Source organism: Oncorhynchus keta, chromosome 27 (assembly GCF_023373465.1).
Source record: "Oncorhynchus keta strain PuntledgeMale-10-30-2019 chromosome 27, Oket_V2, whole genome shotgun sequence".
Taxonomy (NCBI): Eukaryota; Metazoa; Chordata; class Actinopteri; order Salmoniformes; family Salmonidae; genus Oncorhynchus; species Oncorhynchus keta.
The window spans coordinates 40,518,547-40,537,165 of record NC_068447.1 but is presented as its reverse complement, the minus strand read 5'-3'; the positions used below and the strand labels follow the sequence as shown (position 1 = coordinate 40,537,165).

Here is an 18,619-nt window from a genome sequence, read left to right as displayed (position 1 = left end):
TGGAACTCGTCGTGGTGTTATCGGAGTAGTTTTACACAAAATCATTTACTTCTGTTGAAACACAGAAACTTTAGATTTGACTTTTCAGGTTTTGCCATGTGCTTTTATTATTTTTTTCTATCATTTCGTTCATAGTTTCATTTTATTTGTTTGTTACACAATACATTATTAGGCATTGTTCACATACTAGTGATCAAACAAAGGACTGTGAGTTGTCTGCTACTCAGACTGACCGATGTTTTCGTCAATGTCAAGGGATATCATCGATATAACATTTGTCAAAGGCAAAAACTCTTAAATTAATACAGTACAACCACATTGTAGGCGTTTGTTTAAAAAAAAAGAAAAAAAAGAGAAGACAACATCTGGTGGTGAGGAAGGGGAAAAAGGTTCAAATATAACTAGATACGCTTGCAGAGTAAACTTAACACTAGTCCAGTAATCACCAAGATAACATGATTCCAGAATGAAATTCACACAGTGTAAACTGTGCACAGTCTTCAGACATGTGTCTGAAAGGTTAAAAGCGTGAAATGGACCCGATGATCGAGGGCCAGAGACTGTTGCTATCGTCCTACCGTTATCCATCCCAACCTGTTATAAGACCTGTTAATAATGCTTAACCCACGTAACACTAATAATAACCACTAAATCAGGTGAAACATGACACAGTGAACGACAACAAAGCAAAAACAATGGCATCTGCATATATGCATCCCTCTCAGATCAGTTCCGTTATGATAATATAACAAATGAATAGCAGAGAAGCAGAGTCAGCGTTTCACTTAAACCTTCCACCACAAGAACACGTTGAATAAGTGAAATGAAATAAATAAAAAAGACCATTATAATAATAATAAGACACATAAAGCCACCCCGAACTCGTGATAACGGCGTCGTTTAGAGATATAGTTATGGAGGGCCGACAGGAAGGGAGAGGCAATCGTTCACACTAGCTTCCACCGTGTTACTGTCATCATGTTTGAAGGGTAAGGTTTGCCGACCACCATTTGATATGTACTGTACTGTAAATAAGTAACCACGCCGCTGATCCACACCTCAAAACAATGTCACACATGGAAACATAGATGAAGAAAAACACCGCTAACTCCAAAGGCTCAGACAGAATGGCGGTTAAGGGAAGCTACAATGGGGGGAGACTGACGTAGGAGCACAGCCAAGTCCACAGGACCACTGGAGTTATTATACCATGTGAATAGATGGACTGGAATTCTAAAGATTCTATCTCTATGTAATAATGTGTGGGTAGTAGTTAGTGGAAATACAATGTGCACAGTTAGCAGTCATGAAATACACAGGACATTTGCTGCATCAAGTCAATCAACTGACATCAATTATCGCTCGGAGGACAGGAAAAATCGGCAGATTACATTGTTTTTAAATAGAATGAAATGATCGCATTTTTAGAGAACCCGAACATATTGAATAAGACCCCAAATTAAGGCTAAAACCAAGTAAAAGCATATTGGTTCATACTCTGGGGAGGCACTTTATACCATGGCCTCAGGACGTTTTGTAATACTGCATCCTGTAAGTGTTTTACATTTTGGGAGTGTCAGTTTTTCCCTCCACTAGCCACTGTAAAGGTTGCCTGGCAGGAGTTCAAAGGGAATTAGTCGCTCTGTGTGACATACACAACCAGGGTTAGTTTGATCATAACATGATCTGGTGCTTCCTTTCACGACAAGCCGAGAGTTCAGTCTGCCGTCTTTAACACAAAAGTGACACTTTCCTGATCTCAAGTCTGCGACATTCCCGAGCTACATTGGTTCTTATCACCTTCCTCGCATCTCAACGTGTCGTGCTCTGATCGGACCTCCCTTTTTTGATTAAAACGCTCTTATTCCATGACAAACTCTTCCATACTTACTCATAAAACCTCACCAACATGCCTAACCTCCAGACAGACCCTCACAGTTAAATCTCTCGCTTTTCTGCACCACAATTGACCTTTTTTCAGTGTTTGACCTCAAAGTCCACTTCGGAGTATCCGTCCATGTTTCCGTTTCAAATTCAGTAAACTTCATAACTTCAGCAAGTGAAAATGTGCACCAACGAAATAAAACTCATAATGGTGTAAATACAAACGTAAACCGTTCAAAACTGTACCTTGGACATCACACAACAGACAAGAGAAACAAAACGTGGTTTTAGGGACAACAGAACAGTTAGCCACCGGTTAGCTTGTCTGCTAGCGCAGGGAACACAACAGCACTGCAAAGTGAGCACTATCAGTTTGACAGAACAGCCCATTGATATATCAATAACTTTTCATTTTTAAACATTTTGTCTGACCGAGAGAGATATTTGCTTAAAAAGGAGCAATCTATGTAAATAAGTAAGATGGGCAACAGACCAGTAAGTTAGACGAGAGTGAAAGCAGGGTTGACAGGAAGGAATGATCAGTGTGAGAATGGCCCAGCCTTCAGAACGCTGCTGTGTCATCATGTTCTATGTACAATCCTACTATGTGTAAAATATGCATGCATGTCGATTAGAGGTGACATCCAGAGCAGAGGCAAATCACTATTTATGACCAAACTGTCTTTTCAAAAACAGTTTCCACTTCAAATTTTCTACAGTTAGTCATTCATTCATTTTACATCAGAATTCAGACATTCTTGCAATGTCATTGACCTTGATATGAGAAAAATACTTTGAAATTGCCACAACAATGAATCAGTCTACCTCTAATGATAATATTTTAGACATGTAGTTTATAGATAATCAAAAATGGAATGAAAGACCATATCAACCCTGCATTTCAGTGATAGATATAGGGAATGTGAGTCTTGGAACGATGTGTGTGAGTGTTTCAAATGTGTTTGAGTACGGAGACCTCAGGAAAGGGAGGGACATGAGCAAAAGGAGTCAGAACCACACACACAGAACCTAGAACCCCCTAGAACTCCCTAGATCCATCACCACCCATTACCTAGAACCTTCACTTATTCCGACTCCCCCACTATCTCCCAAATACAGTACCCAGCTTAATACACTACCCCTACAGTACCCTAGCCCTATCTTTGTACCGTCCTACCCTCTATGATATGGCCTCTTTTCTATTTAAAAACCCCTTCTCACTCCTCTCTCCGCCTCTCCCTTTCCCTGATGCTCCTCCCTCCTCATTGCTCATCCTCCCCAAACACATCATTCTGTTTGCGCTTCATGTTCTCAAAGTCAAAGTCGCTGCCTGTCATACGCTTGTAGATGTCCTTGATGTCGTTGCAGGTGGTCTCGAAGTGAGTGGTGGCGTCGTAGGCTGACGAGGCGAATATCTGAATGAGACACAAAATCCCACAGGTTTTCTTTCACTCCAATGCCTTGTCCTAAAACATGTCTCATAAATAGTCATATAGAAATATAGAAGGTAGTGTATATCTAGATGTATTTGACTCACCTGGCTCTCAGTACCGTCATCAGTGGGCTCATAGAGGTCACTGAGGGACACAAACCTGCAGATAAAGAGGGGAGACATCAGTTATTATTTCACAAAAACGTCCTTACTGCTATTCATTTCATTAATTTGTGATAGCACACATTGTACGAGCTGAGACAGTTTTGGACAATACAAGACAATCAGAGTAGAGGGAGAAGAGTAGAAGAAGAGGGAGAAGAGTAGAAGAAGAGGGAGAAGAGTAGAAGAAGAGGGAGAAGAGTAGAAGAAGAGGGAGAAGAGTAGAAGAAGAGGGGGGGAAGGGTAGAAGAAGAGAGAGAACCATAGAAGAAGAGGGAGAACTGTAGAAGAAGAGGGAGAACCGTAGAAGAAGAGGGAGAACGGTAGAAGAAGAGGGAGAACGGTAGAAGAATAGGGAGAAGAGTAGAAGAAGAGGGAGAAGAGTAGAAGAGGGAGAAGAGTAGAAGAAGAGGGAGAAGAGTAGAAGAAGAGTAGAAGAGGGAAAGTAGAAGAAGAGGGAGAAGAGTAGAAGAGGTAGAAGAAGAGGAGAAGAGTAGAAGAAGAGGGAGAAGAGTAGAAGAGGGAGAAATAGAAGAGGGAGAAGAGTAGAAGAAGAGGGAGAAGAGTAGAAGAGGGAGAAAGTAGAAGAAGAGGGAGAAGAAGAGGGAGAAGAGGGAGAACTGTAGAAGAAGAGGGAGAACAGTAGAAGAAGAGGGAGAACCGTAGAAGAATATGGAGAACCGTAGAAGAATAGGGAGAAGAGTAGAAGAAGAGGGAGAAGAGTAGAAGAGGGAGAAGAGTAGAAGAAGAGGGAGAAGAGTAGAAGAAGAGGGAGAAGAATAGAAGAAGAGGGAGAAGAGTAGAAGAGGGAGAAGAGTAGAAGAAGAGGGAGAAGAGTAGAAGAAGAGGGAGAAGGGTAGAAGAAGAGGGAGAAGGGTAGAAGAAGAGGGAGAAGAAACGTACTTCTGGTCAATGGGCTCCAGCAGCTCCAGAGCAGGTTCTATCTCAGCCTCAGGTTCACTGGTCTCCACGGTGGTGCTGACGATGGCGATGTACTTTCCCTGGGCCGCCACGTTGTGGGCGTAGGAGATCATACACACGTAGATGTCTGGAGAGAACACGCGTTAGAACATTGAGTATTCAATTCAGATTTTACAATTGGACATTCCTCTCTCCAACTCTCTTTTCCTCTCTTTTTCCCCTCTACAAAAACTGTGTTTATTATCGTCTCTGTGAGGTAAACTTACTGTTAGAGAGAAAATCTCTACATCATGACAAAAGGAAGTCAGAAACATCCCATCTTAGTAAACCTGTACTTGGTCCACTCCTCACCTGACTTGCGGTTGACCTGGTTCTGAGGGATGATGATCTGACAGGAGTTGGCGTCGTTGGTGTTCTTGATGGGGTGGCTGAGGATACAGATGACCCTGATCACCTGACCTGCCTTACGCACTCGGTCCTGGATGTAGCTGGGATCACAGATCAGCTGTTTGCACCGAGCCACCTGACAGGGGAGGGACAATATAGAAGACAATGTCAATCGAATATATTCACATAATGTATTTTCCCTCTTCTACCAATTGTATATGTTTCCCTCAGTGTATTATCAACAGTCTTGACCACTTTACTATATAGTCAAGAGATTGTGATTTTATCAAACGGATTCAATTGCGATTTTACCTCTCCCTCAGACTTCACTCCCACCACATGGCCATCCTCCATTACTATCTCCTCCACTGGTTTGTTGAGCATGTAGGTTCCTCCATAAATTGCACTTAACCTAAAAATGTATGAGAGAGAGACTATGATTTATACTATATTATCAAATTTGGCAAAAATACTCTACACTATTGAAGACATTTTACATTTACAATTTAGTCAGTTAGATCATTTTATCCTGTGACAGTGATCAGAATTCAACATGGAGAGCTTTGTCTAACTAAAGACAGGCCATAAGGATTTAGGGATTACACATTTTACACACAGACCTGGCGAATCCTTGAGGCAGCTCCCCAAGGCCATAGAGGGGGTACAGGTAGGGGCTCTTCCCATATCGGGCCAGGGATTCACTGTACAGCTTGATGCGGTTGATGGTCTCCAAACAGGGCACATCAAGGTAGCTAGAGTTGGGGGATAGAGAGAGCCACATGATCAATAAGAGTCAGGGTTGGGGTCAATTCCATTTAAATTCAAGAAGTAAACTGAAATTCCAATGCATAAATGTTGAATTGGAATGTCAGTTTACTTCCTGATAGGGATGATAGTGCCTCATCTTATTAGGAGATTAGTGATTAGTAATAGATTTAAGTACTCTTACTCGTCTGTCCTGTAGAGGGCCAGGGCGTGGCCAGTGAAGTCGATGACATCCTGACCCAGGTCAAACTTCTTGTACACATCTTTCATGGTGGTGACTTTGGGGTCGACGCCCTCGAAGGTCTTAGGGTCGTTCTCGTCAAAGTTAGCCACAAACACTAAGAATTTCCGGAACCTTCTCTTCTCAAACATACCCATAAGATCTGGACAAGTAGTGAAGACAAAGAAATAATATACTATACTGTACAAAGCAGAACAATACTAATTAAAGAGCACAAATCTAATATCACATATTTTGTAGTACATATAGTGAACACACATCACAATCTATAGCACATTGAAACTTACTTGAAGCTAGTGCCTCAGTCTCAGTTGAGGGCACTTTGTAGATTTTTCCTCCCTTGTACACAAAACTACCCTCCACTACTTTGAAGTCCAGGTATCTTGTCACCTCGGTGTATAGCAGCATCTTCACAAGCTGACCTGTTTTTATTGGATTCACAGACAAGAAAGGGTGGTCTTCATTTAATTACTCCAAGATTTCACCGTGTTTCATCAACAGGCACGATGGAGATGAAGATTGACATCTCCCGTCTTATCCCTATGATGTGGTGACGGTCTGCATATGGGTATGGTGAGTAAGGCTAGTAGCTAAGGCTAGTAGCTAAGGTGACCATATTTGGAAATGAGGGGGGCTAAGCAGAACAATTTTGGGGTTTGTATGGAACTATATTTGACTATCACTTTTCGCTATAGGCCTTTCAAATAGTTTTATTAGTTATAACACAGATTATAACACGGATTATCCCTCGACAGTTTCCTTAATCTTAGCCTATCTAGTCATTTTAGAATCATCCAAGTTTGGTAGCCTTTGCTTCTTTTTTTTGTTGCCATGACCATGGTTGTCCATGTGATGGTTACAATGTATCACTTATCAAATATTCTCATGAGGTCCAAGGCAAAGCTGCAGGAGCAAAAAAGTTTGTTGCAGGGACAGGCAACATTTTTCACATGCATGCCTGATTGGATACACCTTTTGATTATTGAAAAATCAGCCTCAATATAACTTCAGAGTTGTGTTATTCTGAGGGCTAATCTGGGACATTTCCAGACACAGCTCTAGCTGGGGAGAGGACACCAAAATCGGGGACTATCCCCAGAAATTGGGGACGTCTGGTCACCCTGTAACAGGGTTCCCCAACTGGCGTTAGATTTTGATTTGGCCCCAAAGTTTTCTGAGAAGAAAAAATAAAATAAATATATATATATATAATGTGCATATATATATATATATATATATATATATATATATATATATATATATATATATATATATATATATATATATATACACACTACCGTTCCAAAGTTTGGGGTCACTTAGAAATGTCCTTGTTTTTGAAAGAAAGGTACACTTTTTGTCCATTAAAATAACATCAAATTGATCAGAAATACAGTGTAGACATTGTTAATGTTGTAAATGACTATTGTAGCTGGTAACGGCTGATTTTTAATGGAATATCTACATAGGCGTACAAAGGCCCATTATCAGCAACCATCACTCCTGTGTTCCAATGGCACGTTGTGTTAGCTAATCCAAGTTTATAATTTTAAAAGGTTAATTGATCATTAGAAAACCCTTTTGCAATTATGATAGCACAGCTGGAAACTGTTGTTTCTGATTAAAGAAGCAAGACAACTAGCCATATTTAGACTAGTTGAGTATCTGGAGCATCAGCATTTGTGGGTTCGATTACAGGCTCAAATTGACCAGAAACAAAGTACTTTCTTCTGAAACTCGTCAGTCTATTCATGTACTGAGAAATGAAGTCTATTCCATGCAAGAAATTGCCAAGAAACTGAAGATCTTGTACAACACTGTGTACTACTCCCTTCACAGAACAACACAAACTGGCTCTAACCAGAATAGAAAGAGAAGTGGGAGGCCCCTGTGCACAACTGAGCAAGAGGACATTAGAGTATCTAGTTTGAGAAACAGACGCCTCACAAGTCCTCAACTGGCAGCTTCGTTAAATAGTACCCGCAAAACACCAGTCTCAACGTCAATAGTGAAGAGGCGACTCCGGGATGCTGGCCTTCTAGGCAGAGTTACAAAGTAAATGTCATATCTCAGACTGGCCAATAAAAAGAAAAGATTAAGATGGACAAAAGAACACAGACACTGGACAGAAGAATTCTGACTAGATACCAGCCTCCCGGCGGTTCCAACCAACGTATCGTTGTGAGACGCAGAGTAGGTGAACAGATGATCTCTGCATGTGTGGTTCCCACCGTGAAACATGGAGGAGGATGTGTGATGCTTTGATGGTGACACTGTCAGTGATTTATTTAGAATTCAAGACATACATAACCAGCATGGCTACCACAGCATTCTGCAGTGATATGCATCCCATCTGGTTTGCGCTTAGTGGGACTATCATTTGTTTTTCAACAGGACAATGACCCAAAACACACCTCCAGGCTGTGTAAGGGCTATTTGACCAAGAAGGAGAGTGATGGAGTGCTGCATCAGTTGATGCATCCGGAAAAGCATCCAACAAGCATCCAACAAGTGCTCAGCAAATGTGGGAACTCATTCAAGACGGTTGGAAAAGCATTCCAGGTGAAGCTGGTTGAGAGAATGCCAAGAGTGTGCAAACCTGTCATCAATGCAAAGGGTGGGTATTTGAAGAATCTCAAATATAAAATACATTTTGATTTGTTTAACACCTTTTTGGTTACTACGTGATTCCATATGTGTTATTTCATAGTTTTGATGTCTTCAATATTATTCTACAATGTAGAAAATAGTAAAAATAAAGAAAAACCCTTGAATGAGTAGGTGTGTCCAAACTTTTGACTGGTATACATAACTTTTGTGTATATATATATATAATTTGTTTATATTATTGTTGGACATGAAAGACTCTCAAAACACCATCAAATCAGCTCCATGTGACTTTAATTTTGGAAATCTGTTCCAAAGTCTAGCCCCCTAACCATCCGCTGAAGAAAAAAATCGCCCCCCGGCCTGAATCTATTTAATGATCCCTGCCTTGTAGTGAGCAACAGGAGTCATGATTGAGGCTGTTGGTGTACTGGTTGGTTTTGCTAATGGTAATATTCATGAATTTAATGGTTTAAATGGTATCTCTCTCTCTCATGTGTAAACTAAAAACAAATCCCACAACTGACCATTGGCCATTAGAAATTTGGGGATGAGGTCCACATTCCAGTCTCTTCCACGACCCATAGACTCTGGAGGGCTGTCAGGCAGCTCAAAGCGCTTGTACAGCTATGGAAGGAAAATATATGCTTGAGTGAAAACATCAATGAAGACTATTATTTTTCTAACAAATTGCAAACTATTAACCTGGGGGCAGAAATAAAAGTAAAGTACAAGAGAATAAGTATTTGACATAGACAATGGAGGGTTGAGTGAAACATTGGAATACATGAAATATGATTGAATATTTGAATAGATATTAACACATAAAGTGATGACCATTAGATCCACAATGTTTCCTGCCCTTACCTCTTCCAGAGGGGTGATGGAGGAGCTTTCACCTCCATAGTAGGGGTTCCTGTCCATGTGCAGCACTTTCTTTCCATTCACAGACATGATCCCAGAGAGGATGCATTCCTTAAACAAAATGAAAAGCAAAATATGAATCAACATTCATATTGAAAAAGCAATTGTGTGTGTGTGTGTGTTTGTGTGTGAGAGAGAGAGATAGAAAGAGTGAGAAAGAAGATGTGTGTGTGTGTGTGTGTGTGTGTGTGTGTGTGTGTGTGTGTGTGTGTGTGTGTGTGTGTGTGTGTGTGTGTGTGTGTGTGTGTGTGTGTGTGAGAGAGAGAGAGAGAGAGACAGAGAGGAAGTAGTGAGATAAAGGAGGGGTGTAGGAGGGAGGGACAAGATGTGTGCACACATGAGCGGATGTCTCATCCATAAGAATAATAGTAATAATCCTACTCATAAAAACAAATCATTGTAATGTAAATAAAGAACATAAACTTGTGCTCTCTTTGCATATGTACTGACTATTATATTGTTCATATTCACTCAGGCTATATCATTAACTTGTCTAAACAAAAATAAATAAAAAATATGACATTGTACATCCATCGTAAGATCTCGGCTTTGTCATTGTAAAGTCGGTACACATTGTGCGATAACAGGCGACACCTTATACAGTTCTTCGGAGAGGTTCTATTAATGAAAACCGTTCTCAGGCCTGCTCAAATACTGTTCAATGAAGGCCCACTACACCATCACACAGGGGTTACGCCTAAAGATGCTGCACAACGAATGAAGAATGCATTGACAACACAAATGTATCCAAATAAATAGCCTAGCTATATCGTTTTATTTATTATTGAAAGATATCTTATCAGCTTTTGTGCAGATATGCTATTTATCATCACATTTCCTTAAAGTCAGCCATGGACGCAGTTGCTCTGATCCATTGCATTATTGGATGAATAATGGAACATAGGCAAACTTCATAAATGTTAAATTTAGTATGCAACATCACCAAGTCAAGCCCTAATATGAAGCACTTACTGTGAGTCCGGTTCCCAAAACGATCACGTCATATTCCTCATCCATGTTGTATCACCGTCTCTCCTGTCTCGCCCTCTTTTGCCTTGTGAAATTTCAGGGAAATTGACAGGAAAAGAAACCCAGTGGAAGAACGAACGCAATTTATCTCCGTTTCTTTTGGGCAAGTGTATGCCGTTTTAAGTTTGTATTTATTTATTTATAAACAGTTTTATTGATAAGTGGAATCTGGTCCACACACTGTCACCGGCGAGAACTACCAAAAATGGCCCTAACCGTGGAACGCTGTGGAACAGCAACGATACCTTCGCGTCGGAAAGTAGTGCACATCCCTTGCGTCTGCTCCTCACACTACACTCAAGATTAAATACTTATGCTATTAAAGGCTTGCGTATTCATAAATATGCTATGATGTTCCCGGAGGTTTAACATGTTTCAATTATCTTCTTTTGACTGATTAGACTTTTAATTTTTATTTCCCCATTCAGTCCTTTTTTCATTGAAGTAGTGCAGCAATTGCGGATGCACTGGTATTCCTCCGCCAACACTGCTGTTATGAAAAAGCTCAGAGAGACTATGAAAATAGTTATGTATTTAGCCTGTGTATAACATCAGCTGTGCGAAGTGTTACATAACATTCATCTTGCTTATTTAGGCATTGTGTTGGCTACTTTGTGTAGCCTATTAATCGTTCATCAACCTGATTTGGGTGGCATATAAAAGCCATTAATTTTAGCCCTATAGACTATATCCTCAAGATTAGACACGCCTGAAAACGTCCAACTGCCTAGCCTGTGTATGTATAGCCTACTATATGGCCTATTCCATTGTATGGACCGAAAATGATGGCCGGAAACATGCGCACGATAGCTGTCACCCATATCTGCACCATGGACCGATGCCAGGTTAATTGTTGGAACGTTTAACCCGTTCTGACAGGCCACTCAGGTTCAAGTTTCAGGACCACGGAGAGCGCAAAAGGTTTCTCGGACAATATAGCGCCCGTTTAACTTTGAAAGTCCCATATCATATTCACCAATATTCTGAGATTAGACATAAACAGTCTTGCAATTACTTTGTCAGGTGTTCACAGATAGACAGTTGATACAATCACAGGCCTATACATCTGCTACGACTTAAATAAACTAACCATAACCTAATGAGATTCCATAATGTTACAGATCTTTATCGAATTGTGGTGCTAAATAAATTGCCACAAGAAATCGGGCTTTATTGGTAAAAAAAACAAATGTCTTTGCATATTGCAACTTGTGACATTGCTTGGCCCCGAAAACGGTTAACGTTGAATTGAGTTATTATTTCCCATTCGCTGTAAATAATTGATCAAAGCTCAATGTGGTCTTTGTGAAAAGATGGGTCAAGGCAGGCTGCGTGAGAAGGAAGTGTTCCATCGACTCCCATGACAGTCAGCTGATTTACCCCACGTGACTTGGACTTTACGGAAAAGAAAACCTACCATGGCAGGATCTGAGTCGTTAAGTAAATTGCGTACTATCATGGCCTTTATTGCTCTTTTATTTGCCATGTTATCTACTGGACATTGCAGCAGTCAAGTACCACTTGTAATGTGGTCCAGTGAAGGGTAAATATGTATTATTAGTTTGAAAGCGAAGGGATTTTAAACACTGTGCTAGTTTAGCTAGCATGCTAAACTAACCATTCCAGCTGGATTGCTAGCTAGCCTTGTAGCTATATTCAGTTTTACAAGACGTATGACGTTATCAGGGTAAATGCATTTGTCCTTTCTTAAAAAAGTGGATCTTTATTAGGTATTTCTAATCATTGCCATGTTGGTTGTTGATTTATGTCCAACTGTAGTAGTTAGATGTCTTGTTATTCTATTGATATAAAACTATTTTGTTCATATTTCCAGGTACACCTTGCCACCCATGGCATCTCCAGCTGCTGGTCACATAATATCTAATGACCAGCTGGTGTCCTACCTAAATTCTGCTCTGGGGTCTGCCCCACACAACGTGCTTCTCTTCCTACAGGACAAGGTCAGGCCTGAGATAAATCATAATTGTATTCAGTTGTACCATGAAAAATGGTCTACTACTTGGCAAATACTATTTGAAGCCTGATCAATGCCAGTGTTAGTATGTAATGTCAAATTTCAATAACCTACTGTACTGTGCTTTAGAGAGCAGTAGTGCAGAGCTAGGCCAGCTAAAGTGCAGTATGCTTTTTAACTGTAATTAGTTGTTTTAATGTCACGTGCACAAGTACCGTGAAATGCCTTTCTGGTTAGCTCTAAACCAAACAATGCAGTAATCAATAAAAATACAATACTAAACATAACATAAGGTAGAAAAAAGACACACGATAAATAGAAATAAGAAGAACATGAGAAAGTAAGTGTACTATATACGGGGTCAGTACATTCCTGTAGCATATTTACAATCTGCAGGGACACTGGAGTGATAGAGGTAGACACTAGTGTATACTAGGGAAATTGTTTCCATAGCTAGGGCTGACTGTGAGGACTTGTAAAAGAGTTCCGTTAGCTATTGTTCACAGTTAGCTTGTTATGTAATGTAAAAAAAAGTGTTATGTAAATGTCAGCTGAAAAGTACCAGGGGACAGTCTTTGGCCAGAAGTGAGAGCAGGTCTGCCGGAGCCATGGCCCCGTGAGCACGGGTGCCAGCCCACGTAGATGGAAACAGAAAAGTCTGTGCCTTTTGGGTAAAACACGGGTGAATCCTGTATGGAAATGCAATGAAGCCCGTGATGCCCTGGCCTGGTGTTTCTCATTCTGGTGTGACAATGCGCCACAGCACCACTTCCCCTTTACTACTTCCCATTCTCAGACCATCCCGTTTTTAGATATGTAGTAATAATGATACTATGCTCAACGGTTTTAGCTTTTTATATTGTACTGTTTTTAATGAATCTCAAACTCTGAAGCAGGTGACACTGACGTTGATATGCGTTTTGTTTTTTAACATAGCTGAGCAAAGATGACTTCACAAGGTATGGGGGTGTTTTTGGAAACAATCATGAGAGTGCCTTTCCCAACCTGGAGGTAAGTATTCTATCCTTTTGAGGTGAGGCTGGGTATTGGGATCCTAATATGATCAGTGCCCATATTCATAAAGTGTCATCTCAGTGTTGGAGTGGTGATGTATGATCAGTGGTTCTCAAACCTCTATTCTGGGACCCCCAGACGTTTCACAATTTTGTTGTAGCCCTGAACTAGCTCACCTGATTCACCTATTCAATGGCTTGATGATTAGTTGACAAGCTAAATCAGGTGTGCTGGCTCTGGAATAGATCATACAGGGAACCGCTGGGGGGTCTCAGAGGAGAGGTTTTAGATCACAATGACAGTGGGGATCTAATCCTACATCAGCAGCGCTACTTTGAGACACTTTATACATTCAGACCCAGATGTAGGTTGATAGCTAACTTTGACCTTTCTCTCTCCCAGTCTGCATTACAGTCTTCCTCTTCACCATTGGTGCTGCCTGCCCTGTCATGGCTTGGTGCTAGTGCAGTCCCAGGTCTGCTACAGGAAAAGCTGGGTGTCTCCCCACTCAGCGTAGACCCAGACACACTGGCGCATCTCAGACTCAATGCATCAGACAACACTCTGCTGCTTATCATCCTGCCCTATTCTACTGGGTAATACAATTCAACCAAATATTTCTAGAGTCCAGTGTTTTGGGAAAAATACTATATGATTGATTCACTATCGTACAGTAACTTAAGCATGTATTGTATATTCATGCTCTTTGTTTATGTTACAGTGCTTATCTGTCCTGTAAGGAAGTCCTGCGTAGCAATGGTAAGTTGAAGTTTTGACCATTTATTGTTCTTGTCCAAATCCTGTTGTTTTATATATTGGTATTTATGTATTCAATAACTACTTATTTCTGTGACTCAATGTGTCATACAGTATGTTTGAGTGGTGCATTTTCCTATCTGCTTAGATGAGGTCATTGGTAAAGTTCTGAGCATCATGAAAGCCCAGGGTGTTCCCTACACTGCTATTTACACTGGACTCAAGCCCTCACGAGTAAGTAACTTTAAAATAATCAAACATATGCTTCTAATCTACATGATGTGTATAAGCAGGTTTTCAGCATTGTAGTTTCTACTGTTCACTCACCTGACTTAAAATAAAGTGATGTGGTGTTCTTTTATGTTCTACTCGCCTTATCAATAATGTTTTTTTTTTTTTTTTTACGTTGTGTTCTACTTACCTTCTTGTTCCCTAGGTGATTGAGGAGCCATCCATGGTTGGCCAGTCTTCTATGGGCCGGTCCTTGCTGCAGGCGGTTGTTGATGAGGTCAAACCTCCTTTGATGTTTAACACTACTAGTGGCCCTTGCATCATGCTCTGGGCCCAGAATCTCAACGTCAGCTTTAATAACCTGGAATGGATTGACCTCGGCCCATTGACCTTTGCTCCCGGTGGCTCTGTGAGCACGGCTGGGTCCTTCTGTAATGAAACAAATTCACGGTGAGCTTCATACTCTCTTTTTACTATGACATGACACTTGTTGTTATGTACTACTGTACCAGTCAAGAGTTTGGACACACCTATTCATTCAAGGCTTTTTCTTTATTTGTACTATTTTCTACATTGTAGAATAATAGTGAAGACATCAAAACTATGAAATAACACATATGGAATCATGTACTAACCAATAAAGTAAACCGGGTCTCCACAATCACCCAATCTCAACCCAATTGAGATGGTTTGGGATGAGTTGGACCGCAGAGTAAAGAAAAACCAGCCAACAAGTGCTCGGCATATATGGGAACTCCTTCAAGACTGTTGGGAAAGCATTCCAGGTGAAGCTGGTTGAGAGAATGCCAAGAGTGTGCAAAGCTGTCATCAAGGTAAAGGGTGGCTACTTTGAAGAATCTCAAATATAAAATATATTTTGATTGAACGCTTTTTTTGGTTACTTCATAGATTTGTTATTTCATAGTTTTGATGTCTTCATTATTATTCTACAATGTAGAAAATAGTCCAAATAAAGTAAAACCCAGGAATGAGTAGGTGTCCAAACTTTTGACTGGTACTATACAAAGTATAGTCCCACTGTTGATTAGTGTCTTATGGTACAAGTGTTACATCTCTTAGCACTATCACATTACCCAATTGTGTGTTGATTTAATAAATTGGGATTTGTTTATTTGTGACATTATTACTATTACACTATGCAATAATGGCGGATGTTTTGTATACAACGTGTGCTCGTCTTTCTCAGGCTTGTCCTTGATTATGGAAGTTCTGTTCCAACATACAATCTCTTCCGTCTCATGTAAGTATTATAATGTAGTTATATCACGATAATACGCAAAACAAGTATTATAAAAAATTACACCAAAGTGCAGAGCATCAGTTCCTATGAAAATGCACCACCTTGCTCTTGCATGTATCGATCTGTCCAATGTATAAACAATGAATTCCTGTACATTCTCACTCCTATATTAAGCATGAGGTTACACACATTAAATGTGTCATAACTAGGGGGTTTGAGCCCTGAATGCTGATTGGCTGAAAGCCGTGGTATATCAGACTGTATACCACGGGAATGACAAATCATTCATTTTTACTGCTCTAATTGGCCAGTTTATAATAGCAATAAGGCACCTCAAGGTTTGTGGTATATTGCTAATATACCACGGCTACGGGCTGTATCCAGGCACTCTGCCCTCGTGTTGTGCATAAGAACAGCCCTTAGCCGTGGTATATTGTCCATATACCACACCCCCTCGGGCCTTATTGCTTAATTAAAGCATGACCCTCACCAAGTCTCATCTTCTCTAGCTTCTCCATGAGCCAGCGGCGCTACCCCGTGTCTGCACGGAACTGGTTCACCCTGGACACAGTGGAACTGCTATTCAATGCCGATACAGCCATCTACAATGGCAGCCGGGGCATCTACGCCCCCGCAGAGTACTCCTTCCACTGCCAGAATGTCAACAACTTCCGTAATGCACTGCTTGTGCCCCGCACTCCGAATGCTACCCAGTGGAGGATTCTCTTCACTGACTTCCAGGTACTGATGCATGATGCAAGAAAGCGCCTTTCAATAAGCAGTGTTCTAGAGGGTTCATTGAACAAAAAGTGTTCAGTCTTTACTCTCTAATTCCTTGTTACTCATTTGGCTTATTCCCTCCATTCCCCATCTAGATCCAAGGCTTCAGTATACTGAACAGGACAACAGATTTCTCCTATGCCAGTGACTGTGCTGGCTTCTTCACACCAGGGATCTGGATGGGCCTGATCACCTCTCTGCTGATGCTGCTAATCCTCACCTACGGCATGCACATGATCATGCAGCTACGCTCCATGGACCGCTTTGACGACCCTAAAGGCCCCTCAATCTCAGTGCCTCAGTCGGAGTAATGAAGACAAGAGAACGCCCTTGAGCCCGGTCCCAGATCCGTTTGTGCTGTCTTGCCTACCCCTATGGTCATTGTCGTGTGACATTGACCATGTGACAATGTGAGTTGGCAAGATGACACAAAGAGATCTGGAACCAGGCTAACCCCTTCACTCCCCTAACTTATGTTCCCTCCACATTGATTTGCTCATGAGTTATTCGATATGTTCTATTGTCATTTGCTTACTTATTTTAGCCACCTCCACCCTGTTCTCTGATTGTCAGCATTGAGCATTCCCATCCTCTTAGCATTTGTCAAATCATGTTGTATTTGTCACATGGTCTGTAAACAACAGGTAGAGACTAACAGTGAAATGCTTTCTTATGGGCCCTTCCCAACAATGCAGAGAGAAATAATAACGGAATAAATACACAGCAAGTAAAGATAACTTGGGTACCAGTACTGAGTAGATAAGCAGGAGTATTAAGTAAATATGTACATATAGGTAGGGATAAAATGACTAGGCAACAGGATAGATAATCAACATTAGCAGCATCTTATGTGATCAGTCATGAGTTAGTGCAAAAAGGGTCAATGCAGATAGGCCAGGTAGCTGTTGGTTCCAAACGTGGTACATCAGTAACGCTTGCCGTGCTGTAGCAGAGAGAACAGTCTATGACTTGGGTAGCTGGAGTCGGACAATTTTTAGGGCCTTCCCCTGACACGGCCTGTGTTCCCCTGACACCATCCATGTGTTTCTATGTCTGTGTTACCCTTTTATCTTGCAATGCGGTACATTCCATAGCCTCTCATCTGCACTTGCCCAAAGGAAACTGCATGATGTACTGTCTATACTTCTCTTTCGCCTTGATAAATTCTCAGATCACGCATGTTTCAATGAGTGCCAATTAAGGGGTTTGTTTGTACAAGTAATACTGCTAATTGTCAGAGAGAAGCTTTTGTTGCCAATTTAATTAATGTGATTGCAGCATGTTGTGGGACTGATTTAGATGTATTTCACTTGCTTTGTTAGTTTCTCAGCTGTGTAATTTAAAAAGATAACAATAATAATGAAAGAATTGCATGTACATATGAAGTTGAACGTATGTGTGCAGACTTATGCTATTGACAAAGCCCTACCCTAAATATTGCTGTTGGGAATGCCAGTGGGATGAATTGGAGATCACAGAATGCTGTGCAAATTGTTTTGTATAACTTTGTTCCAAAAAAGACAACAATGCAACCATACACAACAATGCTGGCCTGTTTTTTATTATTATTGATAAGTGTAAAGTTATGCTGAAATTACATGAAATGTCAAAACTATCAGGGACCCTCATGCCCCTACACATACAGTACCAAATGTATACTCAAATCCAATGCTTTGCCATCTTGAAGCAACTCATGTAATTTATTAAGAATAGAAAATGTCCCTCTTAAACACTATCAGTAGAGTCAAAAGGCCCAGTAGAGTCAAGTGTTTTTCCTGTTTTTTATGTATATATCCACTATGAGGTTGGAATAATACATGCCTTTTTAGTGTAAGAGGTGCTTGAAAAGACTGCCTGAAATTTCAGCCTGTTTTGGTGGGATGGAGTTTTGGCCTGCTTGATGTCATCACCATCATTGGTTAATGGAGTTCCAAACCTCTCTGCCAATAACAGCTAGTTTTCAGTTTTCCCCTCCCACTCAGAACATTCCCAGACAGTCCTAGCAAAATTCTTGCTTGAGAAATTGCTCTTTGCTAAGAATATATATTTTTATTATTTTTGACAATTTATATTGAAAACAATCACAGTAAGGTATTTAATTGTTAGCTAGAAATGATTTGATATTGAGATAAAAAAAAAGCTGCTTTGGTAGTTTAAAATGTCCCACAAACTTGGCTTAAACAGGTGTAACCGTTTTTTTATTTGTCTGGTCCAAACATTGCCTCCAAATAACATATGTTTGATTATAAT

The 18,619-nt window shown here is 40.6% G+C and overlaps 2 protein-coding genes across 2 annotated transcripts; one reads left to right on the top strand and one right to left on the bottom strand.

The window, feature by feature from the left end:
- Positions 1-81: 81 nt before the first annotated feature.
- Positions 82-10,587, bottom strand: LOC118360032 (rab GDP dissociation inhibitor alpha). The gene is made up of 11 exons (XM_035739078.2): positions 10,296-10,587; positions 9,267-9,374; positions 8,927-9,026; positions 6,080-6,214; positions 5,736-5,934; positions 5,407-5,538; positions 5,099-5,198; positions 4,751-4,922; positions 4,382-4,526; positions 3,422-3,476; positions 82-3,299 (listed from the first exon to the last, which is right to left on the bottom strand). Exons 1-11 carry the CDS (start codon positions 10,338-10,340, stop codon positions 3,147-3,149), a joined length of 1,344 nt encoding a protein of 447 aa, XP_035594971.1. The 5' UTR covers positions 10,341-10,587; the 3' UTR covers positions 82-3,146.
- A 1,100-nt stretch (positions 10,588-11,687) lies between these two features.
- On the top strand, positions 11,688-18,550 carry LOC118360031 (V-type proton ATPase subunit S1). Its single transcript, XM_035739077.2, has 10 exons — positions 11,688-11,895; positions 12,187-12,313; positions 13,264-13,338; positions 13,744-13,937; positions 14,063-14,100; positions 14,246-14,331; positions 14,534-14,778; positions 15,536-15,589; positions 16,099-16,330; positions 16,465-18,550. Exons 1-10 carry the CDS (start codon positions 11,771-11,773, stop codon positions 16,678-16,680), a joined length of 1,392 nt encoding a protein of 463 aa, XP_035594970.1. The 5' UTR covers positions 11,688-11,770; the 3' UTR covers positions 16,681-18,550.
- Positions 18,551-18,619: the final 69 nt, after the last annotated feature.

Excerpts from the sequence above, each read along its gene's own strand:
- LOC118360031 (XM_035739077.2), top strand. The coding sequence starts at position 11,771 with ATGGCAGGATCTGAGTCGTTAAGTAAATTGCGTACTATCATGGCCTTT. Across the intron at positions 15,590-16,098 it reads TACAATCTCTTCCGTCTCAT|CTTCTCCATGAGCCAGCGGC; the intron begins GTAAGTATTATA and ends CATCTTCTCTAG. Across the intron at positions 16,331-16,464 it reads TTCTCTTCACTGACTTCCAG|ATCCAAGGCTTCAGTATACT; the intron begins GTACTGATGCAT and ends TTCCCCATCTAG.
- LOC118360032 (XM_035739078.2), bottom strand. The coding sequence starts at position 10,340 with ATGGATGAGGAATATGACGTGATCGTTTTGGGAACCGGACTCACA. Across the intron at positions 9,027-9,266 it reads CCATCACCCCTCTGGAAGAG|CTGTACAAGCGCTTTGAGCT; the intron begins GTAAGGGCAGGA and ends TTCCTTCCATAG. Across the intron at positions 3,477-4,381 it reads CTGGAGCCCATTGACCAGAA|GTTTGTGTCCCTCAGTGACC; the intron begins GTACGTTTCTTC and ends CTTTATCTGCAG.